Consider the following 20937-nt stretch of genomic DNA (forward strand, 5'->3'; position numbering starts at 1 on the left):
ACTATAATTGATTATATTTCCTATGCTGTATTTTGCATTCCCATGACTATTTTGAAATTACCAACCTGTACTTCTCAATCCTTTCACCTTTTTCACTAGGCTCATGGTTTTCAAGGGAAGTATTTACCTCCATGATGTATAGTAATACTCTGCCTCTTATTTAAATATTGGATTCTTTGAATTAGGGTTTAACCTCATCTTAGATTCCAATCATATGTCCCTCTTTTTCACTTGTTAATGCCCATGAGGTCACATTTACTCTGCTATTCTATGAAGACATTTTATTAGCCATGTTTTAAGCATTAACATGCACTCATATCAATGTCTTAAGCATTGCATTCCGTTGCTTTACCAATGTTTCAACTATGAAATAGTATGCAACTTTTCTGCTGATAGTTAATATTCTATTCTATATAGCAACTAGATGGTGAGTGTTTTTATTCTTTTTTTTGAAGTTTTAAATTCTTTTGAAAAGTCAAGATAGCTACTCTTTGTGAAAATAATTTCTTTTGCTCAAAATTGCTGATATACATTGTTTTTATAATTATTAACTTTTACAATATTTTTCAAAAATACATATCTCATTCTTTGACACCATTTATAAAGCTAGGTAATTATATTTTATTTTGTCTTTTCTTATGAAATTCCAAACTTCGGTGGCACAAGCCAACGTTAACTGCATATTCAAGTCCTTCAGTCCTCTTCCTGACTTCGTAGACCCCAGAGGTCCCTCTAAGATTTTTATTTATTTTTTTATTAATTTTAATGGGGTGATATTGATAAATCAGGGTACATATGTTCAGAGAAAACATCTCCAGATTACTTTGACATTTGATTATGTTGCATACCCCTCACCCAAAGTCAAATTGTCTTCCGTCACCTTCTATCTGGTTTTCTTTGTGCCCCTCCCCTCCTCCCACCCCCTCCCTCTCCTTCCTCCTCCCCCACCTTCTGGTTACCATCACATTCTTGTCCATGTTTCTGAGTCTCATTTTTTATGTCCCATTTATGTATGGAATCATATAGTTCTTAGTTTTTTCTGATTTACTTATTTCACTCATATAATGTTATCAAGGTCCATCCATGTTATTGTAAATGATCCGATGTCATAATTTCTTATGGCTGAGTAGTATTCCACAGTATATACGTACCAAAGCTTTTTAATCTACTTGTCCACTGATTTTTGTTGATGGTGTCCCCCTGTGTAAGATAATGTTATTATCTCTCAGCTTTGTATTTAACCGTCTTTTTACCAGAGTGGTGGGAAGGCTACAAAATACATTTCTCACAATCCCTCTCCATCTGGCTTCCAATGAGAGGAGGAAATTGAAACTTAGACACAAGGAGAAGCCATTTTCAGGGTTTCTGCTGCACCTGTGGCAAGGGCAGCATCAATAAGCACATCAATAGCAACAGCAGGAGCAGCGACAGTGGTGATCACAACTGTGACATTATCAGCTTTGGAAAGAACATATAGGCAAGGATGGCTGGTGACTGGTGAGACCTAAATTGTTGCTCAGGTCGTAGAGTCTCAATGGAAGCAGCCTCAGGACAATAGTGTTCATGGACTCTCGGTAAAATCAATTTTCCTTTTGATTTCCAGCTCCAGGTGCGATCATTTTATTTATTTATTTATTTATTTATTTATTTATTTATTTATTTATTTATTGTGTGTGTGTGTGTGTGTGTGTGTGTGTGAGACAAAGAGAGAGACAGATAGGGACAGACAGACTGGAATGGAGAGAGATGAGAAGCATCAATTCTTCATTGCAGCATCTTAGTTGTTCTTTGCTTGCTTTCTCATATGTGCCTTGACTAGGGGGCTACAGAGTGAATGACCCCTTGAGCAAGCCAGCAACCTTGGGCTCAAGCTAGCGACCTTGGGCTTCAAGTCAGTGACCTTTGGGTTTAAGCCAGAGACCATGGGGTCATGTCTATGATCCCACATTCAAACCAGCGACCCCATGGTTAGTTGATGAGCTTGCACCCAAGCATGACCTCAGGGTTTCAAACCTGGGTCTTCCATGCCCCAGTCCTATGCTTTATCCATTGCATCACTGCCTGGTCAGGCCAAGTTGATCATATTTGAGTGCAACTGCCAATCTTTAGATGGGTTAACCTTTTTGCTTTGCTCCTCCAACTCATTGCAATGCTTTTTGTTGTTGTTTTTTATTTTATTTTTTTTTTTTTTTGTATTTTTCTGAAGTGAGAAGCAGGAAGGCAGAGAGACATACACCCGCATGCGCTTGACTGGATCCACCTGGCATGCCCACTAAGAGGTGATGCTCTGCCTATCTGGGGCATTGCTCTGTTGCAACTAGAGCCACTCTACCACCTGAGGCAAAGGCCATGGAGCCATCCTCAGCACCCAGGCCAACTTTGCTCCAATGGAGAGAGAGATAGAGAGAAAGGAGAGGGGAAGGGGTGGAGAAACAGATAGGTGCTTCTCCTGTGTGCTCTGGCTGGGAGTTGAACCTGGGACTTCCACACACCAGGCCAATACTCTACCACTGAGCCGACCAGCCATGCCTGTTTTTGTTTTTTAATTAAGTGAGAGGCCAGGGGGCAGAGATAGACTCTTGCATGTGGCCTGACCAGATCCACCTGGTAAACACCTACCAGGTGATGCTTTGCCCGGCTGGGCCATAGCTTCATTGCTCAGCAATCAAGCTATTTTAGCACCTGAGGCCATGGCCATGGAGCCATCCTCAGTGCCCAGGCCAACTTTTGCACAAACCATTGGAGCCATGGCTGCAGGAGGGAGAGAGAGAGAGAGAACAAAGGAAAGAGGGGGAATAAAAGGGGGAGAGGAGAAGCAGATAGTCACTTCTCTTGTGTGCTCAGAATTGAACCCAGGACTTCCACCCAGGCTGACACTTTACTGCTGAACCATCTGGCCAGGCCATTTCAATACTTCTGTAACAGATTCCTTACATCAAATTCCCTCTCTACTGAACACCTAGGCCTGCTTCTGTTTTTCTGAGTGGGTGGGGACTAATGCATGTTGTTATGAATCAGCATGTGCAGGTAACAGTCAGTATATGTGGTATGCCCCAGAAGGCATTTCATCATATCTGGGAAAACATTCAAGGAAACCTCAATTGATAATGTCAACTCTGCATTATACTTTTCTTTATCTCTCAGTAGAGAATCAAAGAGCCTCTCAGATTCAGTGAGAGGTCTTGTGGTATTCATGGGCATTTATCCACTCATGTTTATGCCATATTCGTTCCCCAGAAGATTTGCATTTGAATAATTGAAAAAATGCAAACTTCTTCTGTCAAGTCCTTTCTTTCTTCTTTAGGCTATATAATTCATAACTCTTATCTCCCTGTGTTTTCTTCCTCTTAGCCTTCCAAGAATTTTTAGTTTGTTGTTTTCTTTTGGCTTTTTTTTCTTCTATTTTCTCTAAGAATTTTTCATCTTTGAAGATAAAGCTACCATGCAGAAAGAGCATTCTCAAGAAAGAAAGGAAGTCTGTAGTAATAATGTTAGCTTAGAGGAAAGAATAAGATCGTTCTCAGGAATCAGGTTAAAATGTGAGGCATCAGTGTGGCCGGAATCCTGTTTCATAGGTTCATTATCATTGTATGTAACATCTATACAAGATCAAATATGGAAAGTATCATATACTTCCAAAAATTAAGAAAGAAACATTATCTTAAACTATGTAACAGTTCTATAGGTTACCACAGTCAAATTCATACCTGCACCTCTATAGTTAGGTTCCTTCATCATTCTGAGCAATGAGGATGGGGGCTACTAACTCCAACTCTGAATAATATTTACCTGACAGTAATGGCTTGCTGTCACCATGGCTTACTTGACCTTTCACATTCAGCCTCTCCGTCTCCATGCACTTTCTTTCCCGCATGTCTACATATAACACAGATAAAATAAACTTAGAAGTTGACACTTGATTAGACACAAAATTTGGAAGAAAAAAAGTTAAACTGTGCAGTTGAATGCTGTCCAAAAGCAGGAAAAGGCATGAGGCCAAATTCACCCACCTCCTTGTCTCATCACATGATGTTGCTTGGATATCGGCTTATCAACAGATTTAATTTTCACCTTAGTCACTGCAAGAGGAAAGAACCCTTGCAAAATTTACATGGAATATGAATACAATCTTTTAAAAAGGAGACTATAATTCAAGGTAAGTTCCTTTTAAGCAAGCATGTCTTTTTATTTCAGATATAAATTATTTTGTATATCTTCTTCTTGAATTCCCCAAGCATTTTAATCAAACTTGTTCAGGTACAGACCACTTGAATAGGTAAGAAGGGTGTTCTCAGCAATCGCTCAAGAAAAGCACACATCAATTATTGCCACAAGAAATATCATCAGTCATTTTCTTACACAATTTAAGAAAAGAAGGAATCTTTCCAGCTTTGAAGAATATCTATGCTCTGCTCTACAGATCTGGAAAATGGGAGAAGAGATATTGGGATTGAGAACAAGATAGACTATAGGTTTCTATCACAAAGAATATTAAAAGAATATATCTTGGTTGGTATAGTTTCTGGAGTGCATGTTAAAGGAAAACATTATTAAATAAAATATTTATAGTTTAATTTATAAGTTTATATCATGGAAGCAGGATACAGGGAGGTGTTGACTGATGTTTTCCTAACATATTTCTCTTTTGGGGTACCTGAGCCTCAGCTCTGTGAATTTGACATAGTTTTCTCACATGCTAGAATGTGAGAAATGCTTTTTTCCTTTTGAAATTTTTCTTTCTTTTGAAACTGTTTTTTTCTTTTGAAATCTTTTAAAAATATTCTGTTATTTTTATTTTCAATTATAGTTGACATACATAATTAGATAAGTTATAGGTGTACGTTCTAGTGATTAGACATTGCATAACTTGCTGAGTATTTTAAAAAAATCTCACACACACCTGGCGCAATACACAGTGACTAGAATATTACTATGTTCTCTATGCTGTACTTGACGTCCCCATGACTGTTCCTTCACAACCGATTTGTACTGCTTCATCCCTTCTCCTTATTCACTCATCCCCCCAACACCCCTCCCATCTGGCAACCCCCAAAATGTTCTCTGAATTTATGAGTCTGTTTCTGTTTTGTTGTTTATTTTGGTTTTTAGATTCAATTGTTGGTACATATGTATTTATTGTCATTTTATTGTTCTTTTTTCTTCTTCTTCTTAGAGAAGACCCTTTGACATTTTGTATAATACTGATTTGGTGATGATAAACTTCTCTAGCTTTTTCTTGTCTGGAAAACTCTTTGTCTGTCCTTTGATTCTCAATGATGTCTTTCCTGGGTAGAGTAATCTTGCTTGTGGGCCCTTGTTTTTCACCACTTTGAATATTTCTTGCCAATCCCTTCTGGCCTGAAAAGTTTCTGTTGAGAAATTAACTGGCAGTCTCATGGAAGTTCTTGTGTAGGTAACTAAGTGCTTTGCTCTTGCTGCTTTTAAGATTCTCTTTTGTCTTAACATTTTCTACTTTAATTATGCTTTGTCTTGATATAGGCTTCTTTGTGTTCATTTTGCTTGGGACTCTGGACTTATATGACTATTTCCTCACTTAGTTAAGAAAGTTTTCTGTCATTTTTTCAATAGGCTTTCAGTTTCTTACTCTCTTCTCTTCAGCGCGCGCACCGTATGAATGTTGATATGCTTGCAGTTCTCTCAGAGGCTCCTTACCCTACCCTCATTTTTTTTTGCACTCCTTTTTCTTTTGCTTTTCTGATTGGCTCTTTGTATTCCAACTCACTATTTTGATTCTTGGCTTCATCTACTCTACTATTGATCCCCTGTAAATCATTCTTCATTTCAGTTAGTATATCCTTCATTTCTGACTGGCCCTTTTTTATGCTGTGGATGTTCTTGCTAAGTTCATTGAGCATCCTTATAACCAGTGTTTTGAACTTTGCATCTGGTAGATTGCTTGTCTCCACTGTGTTTAGTTCTTTTTCCGGAACTTTGTTCTGTTCTTTTATTTGGGACATGTTTCTTTGTCTCCTCAGTTTGGCAGCTTCCTTGTGTTTGTTTCTATGTGTTAGGTAAAACTGCTACAAGTCCCAGGCCTAGTAGAGTGCCCTAATGGAGTAGGTGTTCTGGAGGGTCTAGTGTCACAGACCCCTGATCACCTAAGCTGGGCATTTGAGTTGTGTCCCCTCACATGTGCCGTGTCCCCCTTCCTCTTATAATTGAGCCTTGATTGCTGTTGGCACATCAATGGTAAGGATTTACTCCCAGGCCCATCAACCACAAGGACTAGCTGTGACCACTAACCAATGACCACTAGCTGTGACCACCGTGAAGGATCGGTTGTGCAGGAGCCCACCACACAATGCAGGACTTACTTAAGTGGGGCTTTGTCATCCTCTGACTCTGTCCTTGACACTTGTGTCACTTGTGGAGGTGGTTGGGTGGTGGTGCTTCCACATTGTCTGAAGCTGTCCACTGGGTGCACTGGCTCTGGGGTCCCCCGGGAGGTGCAGGCCAAGTCAGCCACCACCTATGCTCTGCCCGGCCATCTGGCATGAACTACAAAGTGATCTGCAGATGGCAGTTACTTATGCTGGCCTTGGAGGTGCCCAGAAATTATCAAGCTGTGAACCAAGATTGGCTGCAGATAGTGCTGGACCTGGGGTCACATAGCAAGAAACCCAGAATATGCTGAGACCAGACATTACTTGTTTGAAGGATTTTAGGAAAGTTTGAAATATGAGCCAAGACACACAATTCATATGAAAAAGCCACTGAATGGGCCTAAAAGTTGGTTGGGGCAGGTCCTCAGGAAATCACCAGGGTGGGACAAACAGTGTGAGCCAGGCTGAGGGAGAATCAGAGATGGCACTGGCCTGCCAGCTCTTTTGAAGGAAGACTCAGAAAAGTAACAATGGTTCCTGCCAGCACTATTGTCTGAGAGAAAGCTGTGCCTCTACTCCTGGTGCCAGACAATTCACTTCTTCCCCGTATATCCCTGCTGCCTTTTGAATGTTTCCCCAGTGCTGGAGCTCAGAGGGAGGGAGTCCAAGTAAGTCTATGCCTGAGCTCTTTAAGAGGAACTATCTGGGACTCCAACAGCCCTTGGTCTCATTCAGTCCAATCCCTGCCTGTTTTTATAGCCAGAAGTTATGGGGACTTTTCTTTCAGGCACTGCAACCCTAGGCCGGGGGGCCTGGTGTGGGGCTGGGACTCCTTGCTCCTCAAGGGGGACTTCTGCACTGGAATATCTTTCCCAATTTTTATTCGTCACATGTGCGTGCGGGACAAGCCTGTTCTGTCTCCCCACCTCCTACCAGTCTCTGTATGGCTTCTTCTTTAATTCCCTGGTTGTTGAAGTTGAAGTTATATTCAGTTTGATTTCAGGTGGTTATGAATGATGGTTGTTCTGCAGTTTAGTTGTGATTTTGATGTGATTGTGGGAGGATGCAAATATTGTGTTTACCTATGCCACCATCTTAGCTGGTAGTTCCTTAAAATACATTTTAAGTGTGTATTCTTGTGTGTACTTGTATGGTTATGTTCATGAGCATACAATAGAGTAGAGGAGAGAAGGAGCTGACATAAGTGAGAACATGCTATATTTATGATCTCAGTATATCAAACAACATGATGAGGTAGGCATTGTTGCCAAGGACAAAATTCTGAAGAGAGGGGAAAATGCTTGGGATTTCCATTCTGTACCTTGGCAACCTTATTCCATTATGTCTATTCTTTGAGTGTTAATTTTTAAATTGTTATATACACCTCAGATTCTAAATCCTAAATCACACTGAAAGGAGACTTACTCATAAGTAGATATGACTTCATATTGTGTCTTTGTCAGGCAAGTGGCAAAAAAATGTGGCTAGGCTTTATAATTACTTTTTAGTACAGCGTTATAAAATTGCAAATCTAATTGTGCAAGAAAAGGAAAATGATGTAAAGGTACACTATATTGCCACTAAAAGTCATATTTTAAAGATATTTAATGAGCTGGGAAAGTGCACACATAGAGTATGATTTCCTTTTTCTAAAATCACATAAATGTACACAGAAAAATTAATAAAAGGAAATCAATCAAATGTCAACAATAGTTATGAACAGTTAGATGGTCGGTTATGTTTTTCTTCAATTTTCAATTTTTTCTGAATTTTCCATAATGACATATATTAATTGTAAAATCAAATAAGATAATATATATTATTTGAAATTATCAAGAAATAACTACTCTGACCTGGTATGGCTCTGCAACCCACCTGTTCGAACATGAAGTAAAGCAGGGAGACATAGGGCTTTGAATTATTCTTCCCATAAAGAAAGAATGAGGATATGGGAGAGTGCAGAACTAGGCATCTGGTGAGGACCACTTACTTGGAAACATGTGGGAAATTTCCTTATCCTATGAAATAAATAACATTTATCTTTTTTATGTATTTACTTGCTTTTCTTATTTACTTAAGTACATTCCTAAAATGGGTTGAACAAAATTCAACTTTACGCTATGCTTTGTTGTTCCTTGGCGGTACAGGATAAAGGATGGGAGAAAAGTGGAAAAGACAACAGAAGCTTCAGGATGTTCCTCAGATTCCTTGCATTCGAGTATCTCGCTCCGCCTTGGCTACTTCATTACTGAAGGTACATCACAGTATTCACAAATAAAAAGACCTTGTCTGTCTTGCTTTCAAGGCTTGAGGAATTTTCACATCTTTGCTTACACAGGATTAGAGAGAACATTGAGCCCAAAGTCACGCCCCTGTGCATGTTGACAGCGTGTGTGAGAGAATAAATGAGTGTGGGTGGTCATACCCTACACCCATCCCGGTGATGGGAAACTCTCTGATCAACCACACTCTGGTTCTCTGCCACAAAGCTAGGGAACGTCCTTTTAGTTAAAATTAGTTAAAGCCATTCTCTTAAATACTCTAAAATTTTCAGTTCTCTGCCATGTTCTCAAGGAGGAATAAGCAACTGGATAAGAATATTAGAAATGTTCCTGCTACCTCTTATTTTGGAAGTTGAAAGGTCTACTAAAAAAAAAAAGAAGTAGACTTTTCCTTCTTATTAAATAAAACCATAACTTTTAAGGTTTCATCTTATATAATAGAAACTCCCATTGCATTTTGAAGCTTTAGCTCAAAATTTTCATATTATATTCTTCTCAAGCATTTGATAAGGCTTAATTAGGAATCTGTTTTCTTCTTCAATATATTATATTTTAAAATATCTAATTTAGACACTGTAAAGCTGAAATGATGTCTTGAATTGTAAAATACTTGGCTTTGCTACTTTCACTCTGAATATATATTTTTTATATTAACTTTAAGATCTCTAGGCTTCAGGAAAAATAACCCTGACTTACATATTTTGATTTCACACAAAATTTCTAACAGATAAAACTTACTTTATTTTTATAAATAATTATCTTAAGTTTAGATGATTATCAACTAGTTTTTAAAATGCTGTTATTGTTTTGAATTTGCTAGCATAGGGTAAACTTATTTTATCGTTATTTTTCTAGAATGTTGATGCCACTATCTCAGTTTCCCCATCTGCATATAATAAGCACTTACATATATTAGGCATGTAATAGCAACTGAAGCCCAGGCCCTTCTCGTGGTGCCTTCTAAATGGTCTCCACACCAATGGCCCATCTTCCTTTAAGCTCGTTCTCCACAGCAGGGGCAGAATGATCATTCTAAAATGCAGATCTTGTCAGCTTACTGTGCGATATTTTGGGCTGGATGTTTCTTTGCCGTGAGACTTGGAGACTGGCCTGTGCTCTGTAGGACACTTAGCAGAATCCCTGGCCTCTGCCCACTGGATACCAATAGCACCCCTCCTCCCTCTTATCATTTGTGAACACCAAAAATTCTCCCAGACATTGCCAAATGTCCCTTGAGGGTCAAAATAACTGTCATTAAGAACCATGGCCTTAAATAAAGAGACCTTCAATCGTTCCTCATTAAAAAAAAAAAAAAAAATCTTTAAACTCTTTATGTAGCACAGAAGGTTTCCATGATCTTCCCCTGCCCAACTCTAAGGCCTTTTCCAGCTCAGACTCTATATTCTGATTGAAGTAAAGAAAAAGTCTGCTTCCCAGTATACCCAGATATGTTGTGCCTATCAGAAAAACGGTACCACATTCTCCCTCTGATTAGCCCTTCTTTCTCTCCTAGTCAGGTGGTTTTCAAATGTTAGTGTGCCTGCCTCAGAATTACCTGGAGGATTTGTTCAAGCTCAGAGTGCTGGGCCTCACCCCCAGAGTCTCGAATTCACAGGGCTGGAGCAAGGCCTGAGAATTTGCATTTCTAACAAGTGCCAAGTGATGCTGGTGCCTTTTAGAACAAGGTTTCTAGTCCCTTTAAGGACTTCCTAGTCACCTTTAAGGCTAAATGTGTTGATCATCTCATTTAGGAAATTTCCTTGACTGCTTCAGTCCGAGGTTGTTTTCCTTCAGTTAAACCCTTATCAAATTCCTTATCTATTATCTACCTGTCTCCCTGCTTACTGACAGCCCTCAGTGGAAAGTTTTCTTTTGCCCATCTGGAGCCTGGCCTGCCTCAGGACCCGTGTTGATTCTCATAGTCTACCTTCCTCCCCAGGACTATCATAATGAGAACTGAGACAGAGGAGGGATCAAAGGGACCAGAGGAAAAGAGAACAGAGGGAAAGGGGATGATAGGATGGGATAAACCTGAAGGGAGGGGGGGAGGACGCTGTAGAGAGGGGGCAAAGGAGATGTTGAAGGGAATAGGGAGGAGGGGGGATGCATTCGGGTTGACCCTAGAATCTATATAAACACAATTAATTAAAAAAAAAGAAAAAGAAAACCCTTGGGTTGTCCCTCAGCCCAATACTTTGACCTACTTACCTGGACTATTTCATCTTTACGCGCAAGCCAACTACCCCATTGTTTTCCAACTGGTGAGTGTGTGCAGTAAGAAAAAACAAAAAGAAAGAGGGAGAGAGGCATCTTATCTTGGGAAAAGTCAGTTTTAAATACATCATACTCTTAATTCCATAAACTCCACCAACTCACGTACACCACCGGCTCGGCTCCGACAGGACCTAGGCCCCGGGCAGCAGCGCTATCTGTACAGCATCCTGAGGATTTACAGCCCCAGGCCCCAGTGGGAGGCCCTGCAGACCCGCTATCTCCGCAGCCTTCAGCGCCAGCAGCTGCTTGGTGAGTTCACCACCTGACCTGGACCAAGTACCTCAGGAGGGGCTTCTGCATTGCAGCGGGAAGTCAGGTTTCCTTATACAAAATTCAACTAAAATGGCCGCTGCCGGCAAGTTATTTTATTAATGTAGTTGATAAGCCAAGTTTAAAAAGAATTATTCCTGACAATAGAAAGCAAGATTTTATGGGTAAATTAAGAGGGTTTAAAGAAATCTGAGGATGCATTGTTATAAAATGTCAACATTCTCTGAGAGTTACAGGAACTTAATCTAGTAGAAAGAGCCCTGGCCTCAGGCAGACGGGCCAGGCTCAAACCTCAGCTCAGTCCCTTGCTGGTGGCATCAACTCAGAGTGTGGATTTATTCACAACAGGAATATTTCCACTGTTGAGCATTTACCATGTTCCAGACACTGGGCTGGAGGCTCTACATGTACATTCTCATCTTCTCCCCACTTTAGAGCTGCGGGGAACTGCCGCTCAGGCAGGTTGTGTCCCTCAGTCTGGATCACACGGACAGTAAGGTCAGTTACGCCCACCATCTACAAAGAGCATGCGTTTCATTCTCGTGCTCTGCTCTCTCTCTTCTAATAAAAACCTCGTGGAGCCTGGCCGGGCGGTGGCGCAGTGGATAGAGCGTCGGACTGGGATGCGGAAGACCCAGGTTCGAGATCCCGAAGTCGCCAGCTTGAGCGCAGGCTCATCTGGTTTGAGCAAAGCTCACCAGCTTGAGCCCAAGGTCTCTGGCTCCAGCAAGGGGTTATACTCGGTCTGCTGAAGGCCCGCGGTCAAGGCACATTTGAGAAGGCAATCAATGAACAATTAAAATGTTGCAATGCGCAACGAAAAACTGATTGATGCTTCTCATCTCTCCGTTCCTGTCTAACCCTCTCTCTGACTCTCTCTCTGTCTCTGTAAAAAAAAAAAAAAAAAAAAAATTAAAAACCTCGTGGAATTTTATGAAACACAAATGAAATAATGGTTGTGAAAGACCTTCATGGATCATAAGTGACAATGTCCAAAAAGGTATAAAAGTTGTTAAATCTCCTTTCTTCTCAAATATTTTCAGTATTCAGCGCCTCTCAATTACACTCTTCTCCTAACTACCGTAGAGCTTTATTTATTATTATTATTCCTGTAAACTACTCACTTGGAATTAGCACAACTACTTATACTGTTGTTTCTGTACTTGCAAAAAAGAAAAACATGTTTTTTTGCAAGTGATTTAATAAAACAAACAATAATAGTAGCTATCTTTTGTTAGGCCTTCCTATTTGGCAGCTACTGTTCTAAACACTTTGCATGTATTGTCTTTTTTAAAACTAAACATGTCTACATGGTAGATGCCTTTACAACCTACATTTTACAGAAGAGAAAATTGAGACACAGGTAAGTTAAATAACTTGACCAAAGTAATGTAACTAGTAAATAGTAGAGCCAGGATCCAGCTAGTCCTGATGATTGTTTGACATGTTCCAGCAGCAGCATCTAGTAGCTTTGTTTGCAGAGTGAAGTTACATAGAAACCAATAAACCTAGAAGCAGAATATTCAGTGTTTAGTGCACACAAAATGCACCTGTGCGTGTTATTAAAATGCAGATTTCCAGGCTTAACTTTCTGAGTTTCTGACTCAAAAGGTGTTTGGAGTAGAACCAGAAATCTGCATTTTTAAAAAGCATTATTAAAAGCTTCTTAGCCGGAAGATTGTGCATGTGGTCTGCAGACTGCACTTTGAAAACACAGAGAGATTGAATATATTGTCTCTGGCTTGAACAAAGTTTTGATACTGAAGATAAGGAATTCACATGAAGATTCTTCATGGCTAAGGTCCCTCTCCAAATGATCTGTCATAATAATCAATGACTATGTATCTATTAATTCACTAAATGATAAATGCAAAAAAAGAAAAATATACTTCCTGTCTTTAAAAATCATCCAATCTGAGTGTGCTAAATGCAATTATTTCTATACACTGCAAAATATAAGAAATTTTGTGAATCTGAATATTTGCCGTGTTTGCCTATTTGTTTTGTGAATTTGTTGAGCTTGAAGTTCCTCTCAATTTTCCCCCCTAGGTTATATTACTCAAAAGGAGGCCTTGGCTTGTGCTTCTGTACTTGGAGATTCAACCAAGAAAGCCTTAGCCAAGGAAGCTTCTCAAAGAACCATCTGCAGGAGGGCTTCAGCCATGACAAGGACATGGCTGCCAGCACTTCCTGTATCTGCAGTCCGACCCAGGGCCCAAACTGCAAGGCTCTGATCCCTCAGGAACCAAGACTTTGCACAAGCTCTGAAACAGGCAGTTTGTAAACGTACCCCAGCTTCTAGTAAGTGCTTAGTGTATATTTGTTGAACAAGCATAAATAAAAACTTCTAAAACAAATATCACAACTAGAAATGCTCTTTCCCTCTCATGCATATTAAGTTTTACCAGCAAGAGCAAGTTTAGAGGTTTAAGAGCAATGGAACTGAGTAAATAGCCGTTCGCTTCACATATCATCTATAAAGTAAAATGATTTTTGAAGCTTTCAAAGTAAAAAGCTTCCTTTGAATTAAAACCTCCCAGAGAAGTCCCAAGAACAGTGAAAGGGAGCAAGTCACCGGAGGGTGTTAGGTTCTCTATCACTGGGTAACCATTCTCTGAAAGCTACCCACTGCACATATTGAAAATACCCAAACCAACACAGAGTTAACATTGAGCATGCAGGGCTCTGAAGCCATACCTTCCCAACCACAACTGGACTATGCATTTCCATGTCTTCCTTCCTCTCTTTTTCCTCAAAAGCAATAGCAGTCAGTTTGGTCTTAAATCTTCTAGTTATCATTTGACTCAACAATTCTTTTGCATTATTTTGACTTGGACTTATCAACCTGCCACAGTATGGTTATTCTACATGCTCTAATTGACCTTCACATGGGTAAGAGATTTCATGCACACATCTGCCCTGGCAGTTAAAGTTACACTCTCAGTAGTACAAGAAATAGCTGTAAAGAACTAATTTTAAATATAACATTTCCATGGCCCTGATGGTTTTAAGTAAAGCACACAAGACTATGCAAACAAGCAAAAAATAAGGTAACAGCTGTTTTTTGGAAAACATAAACAAGATTGACAAATCTTTAACCAGATTCATCAAGAAAAAAAGAGAGAGAATCCAAATAAATAAAAACAGAGAGTAACAGCTGACACAGTGGAAATACAAAGGATTGTAAGAAAATAATACCAACAACTATATGGCAACAAATAAGACAATCTAGATAAAATGGAAAGTTCCTAGATACATACAATCTTCCAAAACTGAATCAGGAAAATAAATAAAATAGTGATGGATGGAGACTTGACTGGGGGTGGTAAACACACAATACAGTGTACAGAAGATGTGTGTTGATTGTGCACCTGAAACCTGTATAATTTTGTTAACCAGTGTCACCCCAATAAATTCAATAAAAAGGAACTTAAATAAATAAGTCAACAAACAAGTGTTGGCAAAGGTATGGAAAAAAAGGAATCTTCATACACTTTTGGTGGGAATATAGATCTGTAAAGCTACAGTGGAAAACAGTATGGAGTTTCCTCAAAAAATTAAAAATGAAAGTGCCATATGACCCAGTAATTCTACTCTAGGACTATATCCGAAGAAACTTAAAACACTAATTTGAAAGAATATATGCACTCCTATGTTCATTGAAGCTTTATTACAATAGCCAAGATTTGGAAGCAGCCAAAGTGCTAATTAGTAGATGAGTGGATAATAAAGCTGTGGTTCTTTTACACCACGGAATACTACTCAGCTGTAAAAAGGAAGGAAATCTTACCTTTTGCAACAGCATGAATGAATTTGGAGAGCATCATGTTAAGTGAATAAGCCAGTTACAGAAAAATAAGTACCATATGATTTCACCTACATGTGAAAAATGAGCAAAATAAACTAACAAACAAAATAGAAACAGACTGATAGGTACAGAGAACAGACTGAGTGCTGTTTGAGGGGAAGGGGTTGGTTGGCTAGGTGAAAAAGGTGAAAGAATTAAGCAAAAACAACAGCAAAATGCCTCATAGGCACAGACAATAACAGTATGGTGATTACCAGAGGGGAAGGGGTGTGGGGAGAGGTTTCCACAATGTGGTTTTATCCCTTTAAATCTCTTACATGCACTTTTATCTTAGACTTTTTTTTTTTTTGATTGCCACATCAAAAAAGAAGCTTAGGCTAGTCATGCAAAGTATCAAGTAGTCCACTTAGGATTCTGAGCTGCATCCCTGCATCTCAAATCTCAGAAGCACCTTCTAGATTTAAAAGCGAATTGGCAGGTGAATGTCACAGGCCCATATGAAGGACAAATAGCTCTAAGTTGGTGCAGAAAGTCCCACTTGTTGACTCTCCCTTCGGAAAAGATAATGCCCTTCCTTTTAAGCCCCAGTCCAAAGCTTATAAAGAATATGATTAAGAAAGAAGCTCCCATAGGAGGACACTGAGAAAGATGATCAAAGGGGAACCAAGGACAACCTGTAAATTTTAGGAAGTCTACTGTTTTGACCTATTAGAGACTATAGTGCTTGCTTTTACACAAGTCAATTGACATCATCAGAAAGTCCTTGAGATCAGTGACCTTTCACCTGAAATTACTACAACCTAGTATAGCGCCTGGTCTATGGTGGTAATCAAAAAACTTATCTAATGATAATGATGTTCAAAGACTCTGCAATTCAGACTGGCCTCTGAGTTTGTGATCTTATACCAAGGTCCCAGAAAGTCACAACTACAGATGAGGAATATCAGTGATTTATCAAGAGCAGGAGTCAAGAGTAGTCCATTTCAGGTACAGGCAATAGGGTGTATTGTCTGTTAAGAGTTTCAAAAAAATAAAGCTGACTAAAGGTCAGTCTGCTTTCTGTCACCACCACGAGCCAGCAATAATTCTAAACAATATAAGTGATAAAATATATATTTCTTTCTCAAAGATCTTTTGTTGATCTAAACTCTAAACCAATTTCTAAGGTTACTATTGAGTTTTAGTAGTCTATATGCAAGCTTCAAAGTAGTCAAAATAGCACATTTTTATTGCATTTCTTTTAATAGTCATTTTATTTTTCTTGAGAAATAATTCAGAGAACTCCCAACCCACAGTATATCAACTCATATATCTCCAAACACCATCGTACTATATATTCTTGCATTTAAACAATACATTTGAAATGAATAGTGGATATTATGATTGTAAAAACAAGGAATAGAACTTGAATTACTGCAATTCTTTATTCTATGCAGCCACTTAACATTTTTTTCTTTATGAACAATTTTATTGAGGTACAATTTATATGCAACAAATGCATTTAAAGTTCAATGAGTCTTGACAAATGCTTAGACACATCACAACAACCACAATTATGATACAGAGTGTTTCCATTAATCAAAAATTTTCCTTGTGTCTTTTTCTAGAAAATCTCTCCCTCTAACTCTGGCTCATGAAAATCACTGATCTCCTTTATATTGCTATAGTTTTGCCCTTTTTAGAATTTTATATCATTGAAATCACTATATATAGTCTTTTGTTTCTGGTTTCTCTCACAGTAGTATGATGCTACTGTGTTTCATCATATTGCATATACAGGGTTGGGTAAAAGTAAGTTTATGGTTTTTCATTTGAAAAATAATCCAATAATTAATAAATAATAATACAAGAATAAATTGTGTTTTGCTACTCAAAACTGTAAACCTACTTTTGCCCACTTTGTATTAGTAGTTTGTGTCTTTTCTTGCCACGTAGCACTCCATTGTATGGATATACCACAATTTGCTTACCCATTCACTAGTTGATATACATTTGGATTGTTTAATTTTGGACTATTACTGATAAAGCTGCTATATATATATATATTTTTTAACAGAAACAGAAGAGTCAGAGAAAGGGATAAACAGGGACAGACAGACAGTAATGGAAAGATGAGAAGCATCAATCATTAGTTTTTCATTGCACATTGTGACACCTTAGTTGTTCATTGATTGCTTCCTCATGTGTGCCTTGACTGCAGGCCTTCAGCAGACTGAGTGACCCCTTGCTCGAGCCTTGGGTCCAAGCTGGTAAGCTTTTGCTCAAACCAGATGAGCCCACACTCAAGCTGACGACCTTGGGGTCTCGAACCTGGGTCTGTGGCATCCCAGTCCGACGCTCTATCCACTGCGCCACTGCCTGGTCAAGCAGCTGCTATAAATATTTTAATGTAAACGTTTGTCTTTAGTTTTTATTTCTCTAGGATGGATACCTAGGAGTATGATTACTGACTCATAGAGTAGATTTAAGTTTAACTTTGTAAGATACTGTTTTAACATTTTCCAAGGTGGCCACACCATTCTGCCTTCCTACTAACAATATGTAAGAGTTCTAGTTGTTCTACATCCTGTTTTTTTTTACAGAGACAGAGAGAGAGAGTCCAAGAGAGGGCTGGATAGGGACAGACAGACAGGAATGGAGAGAGATACGAGAAGCATCAATCATTAGTTTTTCATTGCAACACCTTAGTTGCTTATTGATTTCTTTCTCATATGTGCCTTGACCATGGGGCTACAGCAGACCAAGTAACCTCTTGCTCGAGCCAGCGACCTTGGGTCCAAGCTGGTGAGCTTTGCTCAAACCAGATGAGCTTGCGCTCAAGCTGGAGACCTAGGGGTCTCAAACCTGGGTCCTCTGCATCCCAGTCCAACACTCTATCCACTGCACCACTGCTTGGTCAGGCTTGTTCTACATCCTTATAATACCAGACATTTTTTTTTCTTTCTTTTCTTTTTTTCTTTTTTCTATTCTAGTGACTGTGGGTTCTGGGCAGAAGAAAAATTGGATGGGTCGAAGATATTGCCACTATTAATTCAATCACCTTTTTATTTGGAACCATGGCAAATTTCAGGGAAGGAAGTCATGATAGACTTGGGGGTGGTAATGGCAATAATCCTGGAGATTTAATAGAGGAATTTTCAAAGTTTAGCCATCAACCCTGATAAGGTCACTCTCCAGCTTATTTTTAGGGTAGGAAGTGTTTTGAAGAGGTGAAGAATAAAGGAAACAACCTCTGTGGGAAGAACCATGCCTGGGCAAAGTGATGATGTGGTTTCAGTGTGTCCTGACTTGGGTTTTTTTCCCCTTACCATTTTTTATCTTGAGATGAAAACAATATGAACATGTCTAAATGTGTCTATACCATTTTAATTAAAACGAGTTACCAATTGCATCAGTGCTTGTAGAGAAAACCAATATGTTGGCTCCATTGACTCTGCTTTCCCCCAAATTACATTCTGTTGCCTGAAATGTAATCAATTTCTATGTTAGAAATCAATCTCCTTCTACCTCCAGAGAATTTTCCCATATTTTTCTTTACATTAGAACTATCATATCACACAGTGGATTCAGTTTAGTCAGAAGTAGAGGAAAGAGACCTGAACATGGCAGCACAGTAGGCAGACACACAGACTCCCAGCTCACACCACCGAACTGGATTGCAAATTAATTTATGAACAATCAGCATATGAAACCAACTCTGGACTGCAAGAACAGCTCTCAAAAACCAAGGAGCAAAGAAAAAGTCACCAAAAACCTGGTAGGGAGTGCCTGAATCTCCCCTGCTTACAGGAACGGGGGGGGGGGGATGTGAGGCTGAGAGCCCTTCTGGGAAAAGAGCAGAAAATACTGCTCACAGCCACTTGCTTAGTGACCAGGAAACAAAGTGTGTTGAAAGGGCCAGCTTGTCTTTCAAAAAGAAAGGGACGAGAGAGAGACAGAGAGTGAGGGGCAGAGGAATGTAGGGGATGACCTGAGAAGCTGACTCATCCAGTGCTGGAGGCAGCCATAGCTGGGGGAGGGGCTGATACTTCCACAAAACAAAACAAAGTGCTTCCAGGTCACAGATCTCCAGACATCTCTCCGGCTCCAATCAGTGCAACAAGACACAGCTGAAAACAGGAAGTAGGGAGGAGGAGCAGTAACTCAGGTCTCCATGGAGATATGAGATACAACTTCTCCTACTGAAGCTGAGAAAACACCCTGCCCCCAGAGAAAGTAACTGGCAGAAGAGGCCTTCAGAGTCTCAGGTTACACCCACCGCATTCCTGGATACAGTTTCAAATAAGCCCCCTGCAGAATCAGTAAACATGACTATCACCTGTTAAGAAAACAAAGAAATCAAGACTTCAAAGCGGCCCACATCCAAAAGTGGATTACAAATAATAGCTGATGCCAACCCAAGAAGACCTAGAAATAACACAATTAAAAACTGGAGGCAGACAACACCAAGCCTAGACTCAACCAGCTCTACAAACAAAACACCCAAACACACAGACATAATGAGAAGACAGAGAAGTGCAATCCAAATGAAACCCCAAGAGAAACCTCCAGGAAAAGAGGTGAATGATATGGCCAAACTTCCAGATGCAGAGTTCAAAATAATGATAGTAAGGATGCAACAATGAATGGTCATCACAAACACCTAAATAAAGAAATAGCAAGTATAAAAAAGGATATTGAAATATTAAAAGAGAAGCAGTCAGAGATGACAAATACAATAACAAAAATGAAGACCACAATGGAAGGAATTAAAAACAGGTCGGATAGAGCTGAGGATCAAATCAGCGAGTTGGAGGAAAAGTGGAATGAAGGCATGAAAGCAGAGAAGAAAAAAGAAAAGAGACTCAAAACATCTGAGGAAACTCTTAGAGAGCTCTGTGACAACATGAAGAGAAATAACATCTGCATCATAGGGGTTCCTGAAGAAAAAGAGAAAGAACAAGGGATAGAGACTTTATTCAATCATATCATAGCTGAAAACTTCCCTAAATTAATGCAGGAAATGTTAAGGGGCCTGTTGTAAACAGATCAAAGTGGGATAAGAATATAGCAAAAGAGAAATACAGCTTTAAAGAATAAAATGACAATAAACATCTACATATCAATAATAACCTTAAATGTAAATGGATTAAATGATCCAATCAAAAGACATAGGGTAGCTGCATGGATAAGAAAACAGGACCCGTACATATGCTGTCTCAAGAGACACACCTTAAAACAAAAGATACACATAGACTGAAGGTAAAAGGATGGAAAAAAACCTTTTATGCAAATGGAAATAAAAAAAAAGCTGGGATAGCAATACTTATATCAGACAAAATGGACTTTAAAACAAAGGATATAGAAAGAGATAAAGAAGGTCACTAAATAATGATAAGGGGAGAAATCCAACAGGAAGATATAACTATTATAAATATCTACACACCTAGGCCCTGGCTGGTTGGCTCAGCAGTAGAGCGTCGGCCTGGTGTGCGGGGGACCCGGGTTCGATTCCCAGCCAGGGCATATAGGAGAAGCGCCCATTTGCTTCTCCACCCCCCCTCCTTCCTCTCTGTCTCTCTCTTCCCCTCCCGCAGCCAAGGCTCCATTGGGGCAAGGATGGCCCGGGCGCTGGGGATGGCTCCTTGGCCTCTGCCCCAGGCGCTAGAATGGCTCTGGTCATGGCAGAGCGATGCCCTGGAAGGGCAGAGCATTTCCCCCTGGTGGGCAGAGCATAGCCCCTAGTGGGCATGCCGGGTGGATCCCGGTCAGGTGCATGCGGGAGTCTGTCCGACTGTCTCTCCCCATTTCCAGCTTCAGAAAAATACAAAAAAAAAAAAAAGATGTAAATAAAAAAAAATATCTACACACCTAATATAGGAGCACCTAAATATATAAAGCAGACTTTGATGGATTTAAAGGGCGAGATCAACAGCAATACTATAGTGATAGGGGATTTCAATACCCCATGAACATCACT

The 20937-nt window shown here is 39.6% G+C and overlaps 1 protein-coding gene across 1 annotated transcript; it reads left to right on the forward strand.

The window, feature by feature from the left end:
• Positions 1-4071: 4071 nt before the first annotated feature.
• FAM216B (family with sequence similarity 216 member B) lies at positions 4072-13499 on the forward strand. The gene is made up of 4 exons (XM_066236991.1): positions 4072-4156; positions 8492-8598; positions 11029-11149; positions 13220-13499. The coding sequence occupies exons 2-4, from the start codon at positions 8500-8502 to the stop codon at positions 13402-13404; spliced, it is 405 nt and encodes a 134-aa protein (XP_066093088.1). The 5' UTR covers positions 4072-4156; positions 8492-8499; the 3' UTR covers positions 13405-13499.
• The last annotated feature ends 7438 nt before the right edge of the window (positions 13500-20937 follow it).

Source organism: Saccopteryx bilineata, chromosome 6 (genome assembly GCF_036850765.1).
Source record: "Saccopteryx bilineata isolate mSacBil1 chromosome 6, mSacBil1_pri_phased_curated, whole genome shotgun sequence".
Classification (NCBI taxonomy): Eukaryota; Metazoa; Chordata; class Mammalia; order Chiroptera; family Emballonuridae; genus Saccopteryx; species Saccopteryx bilineata.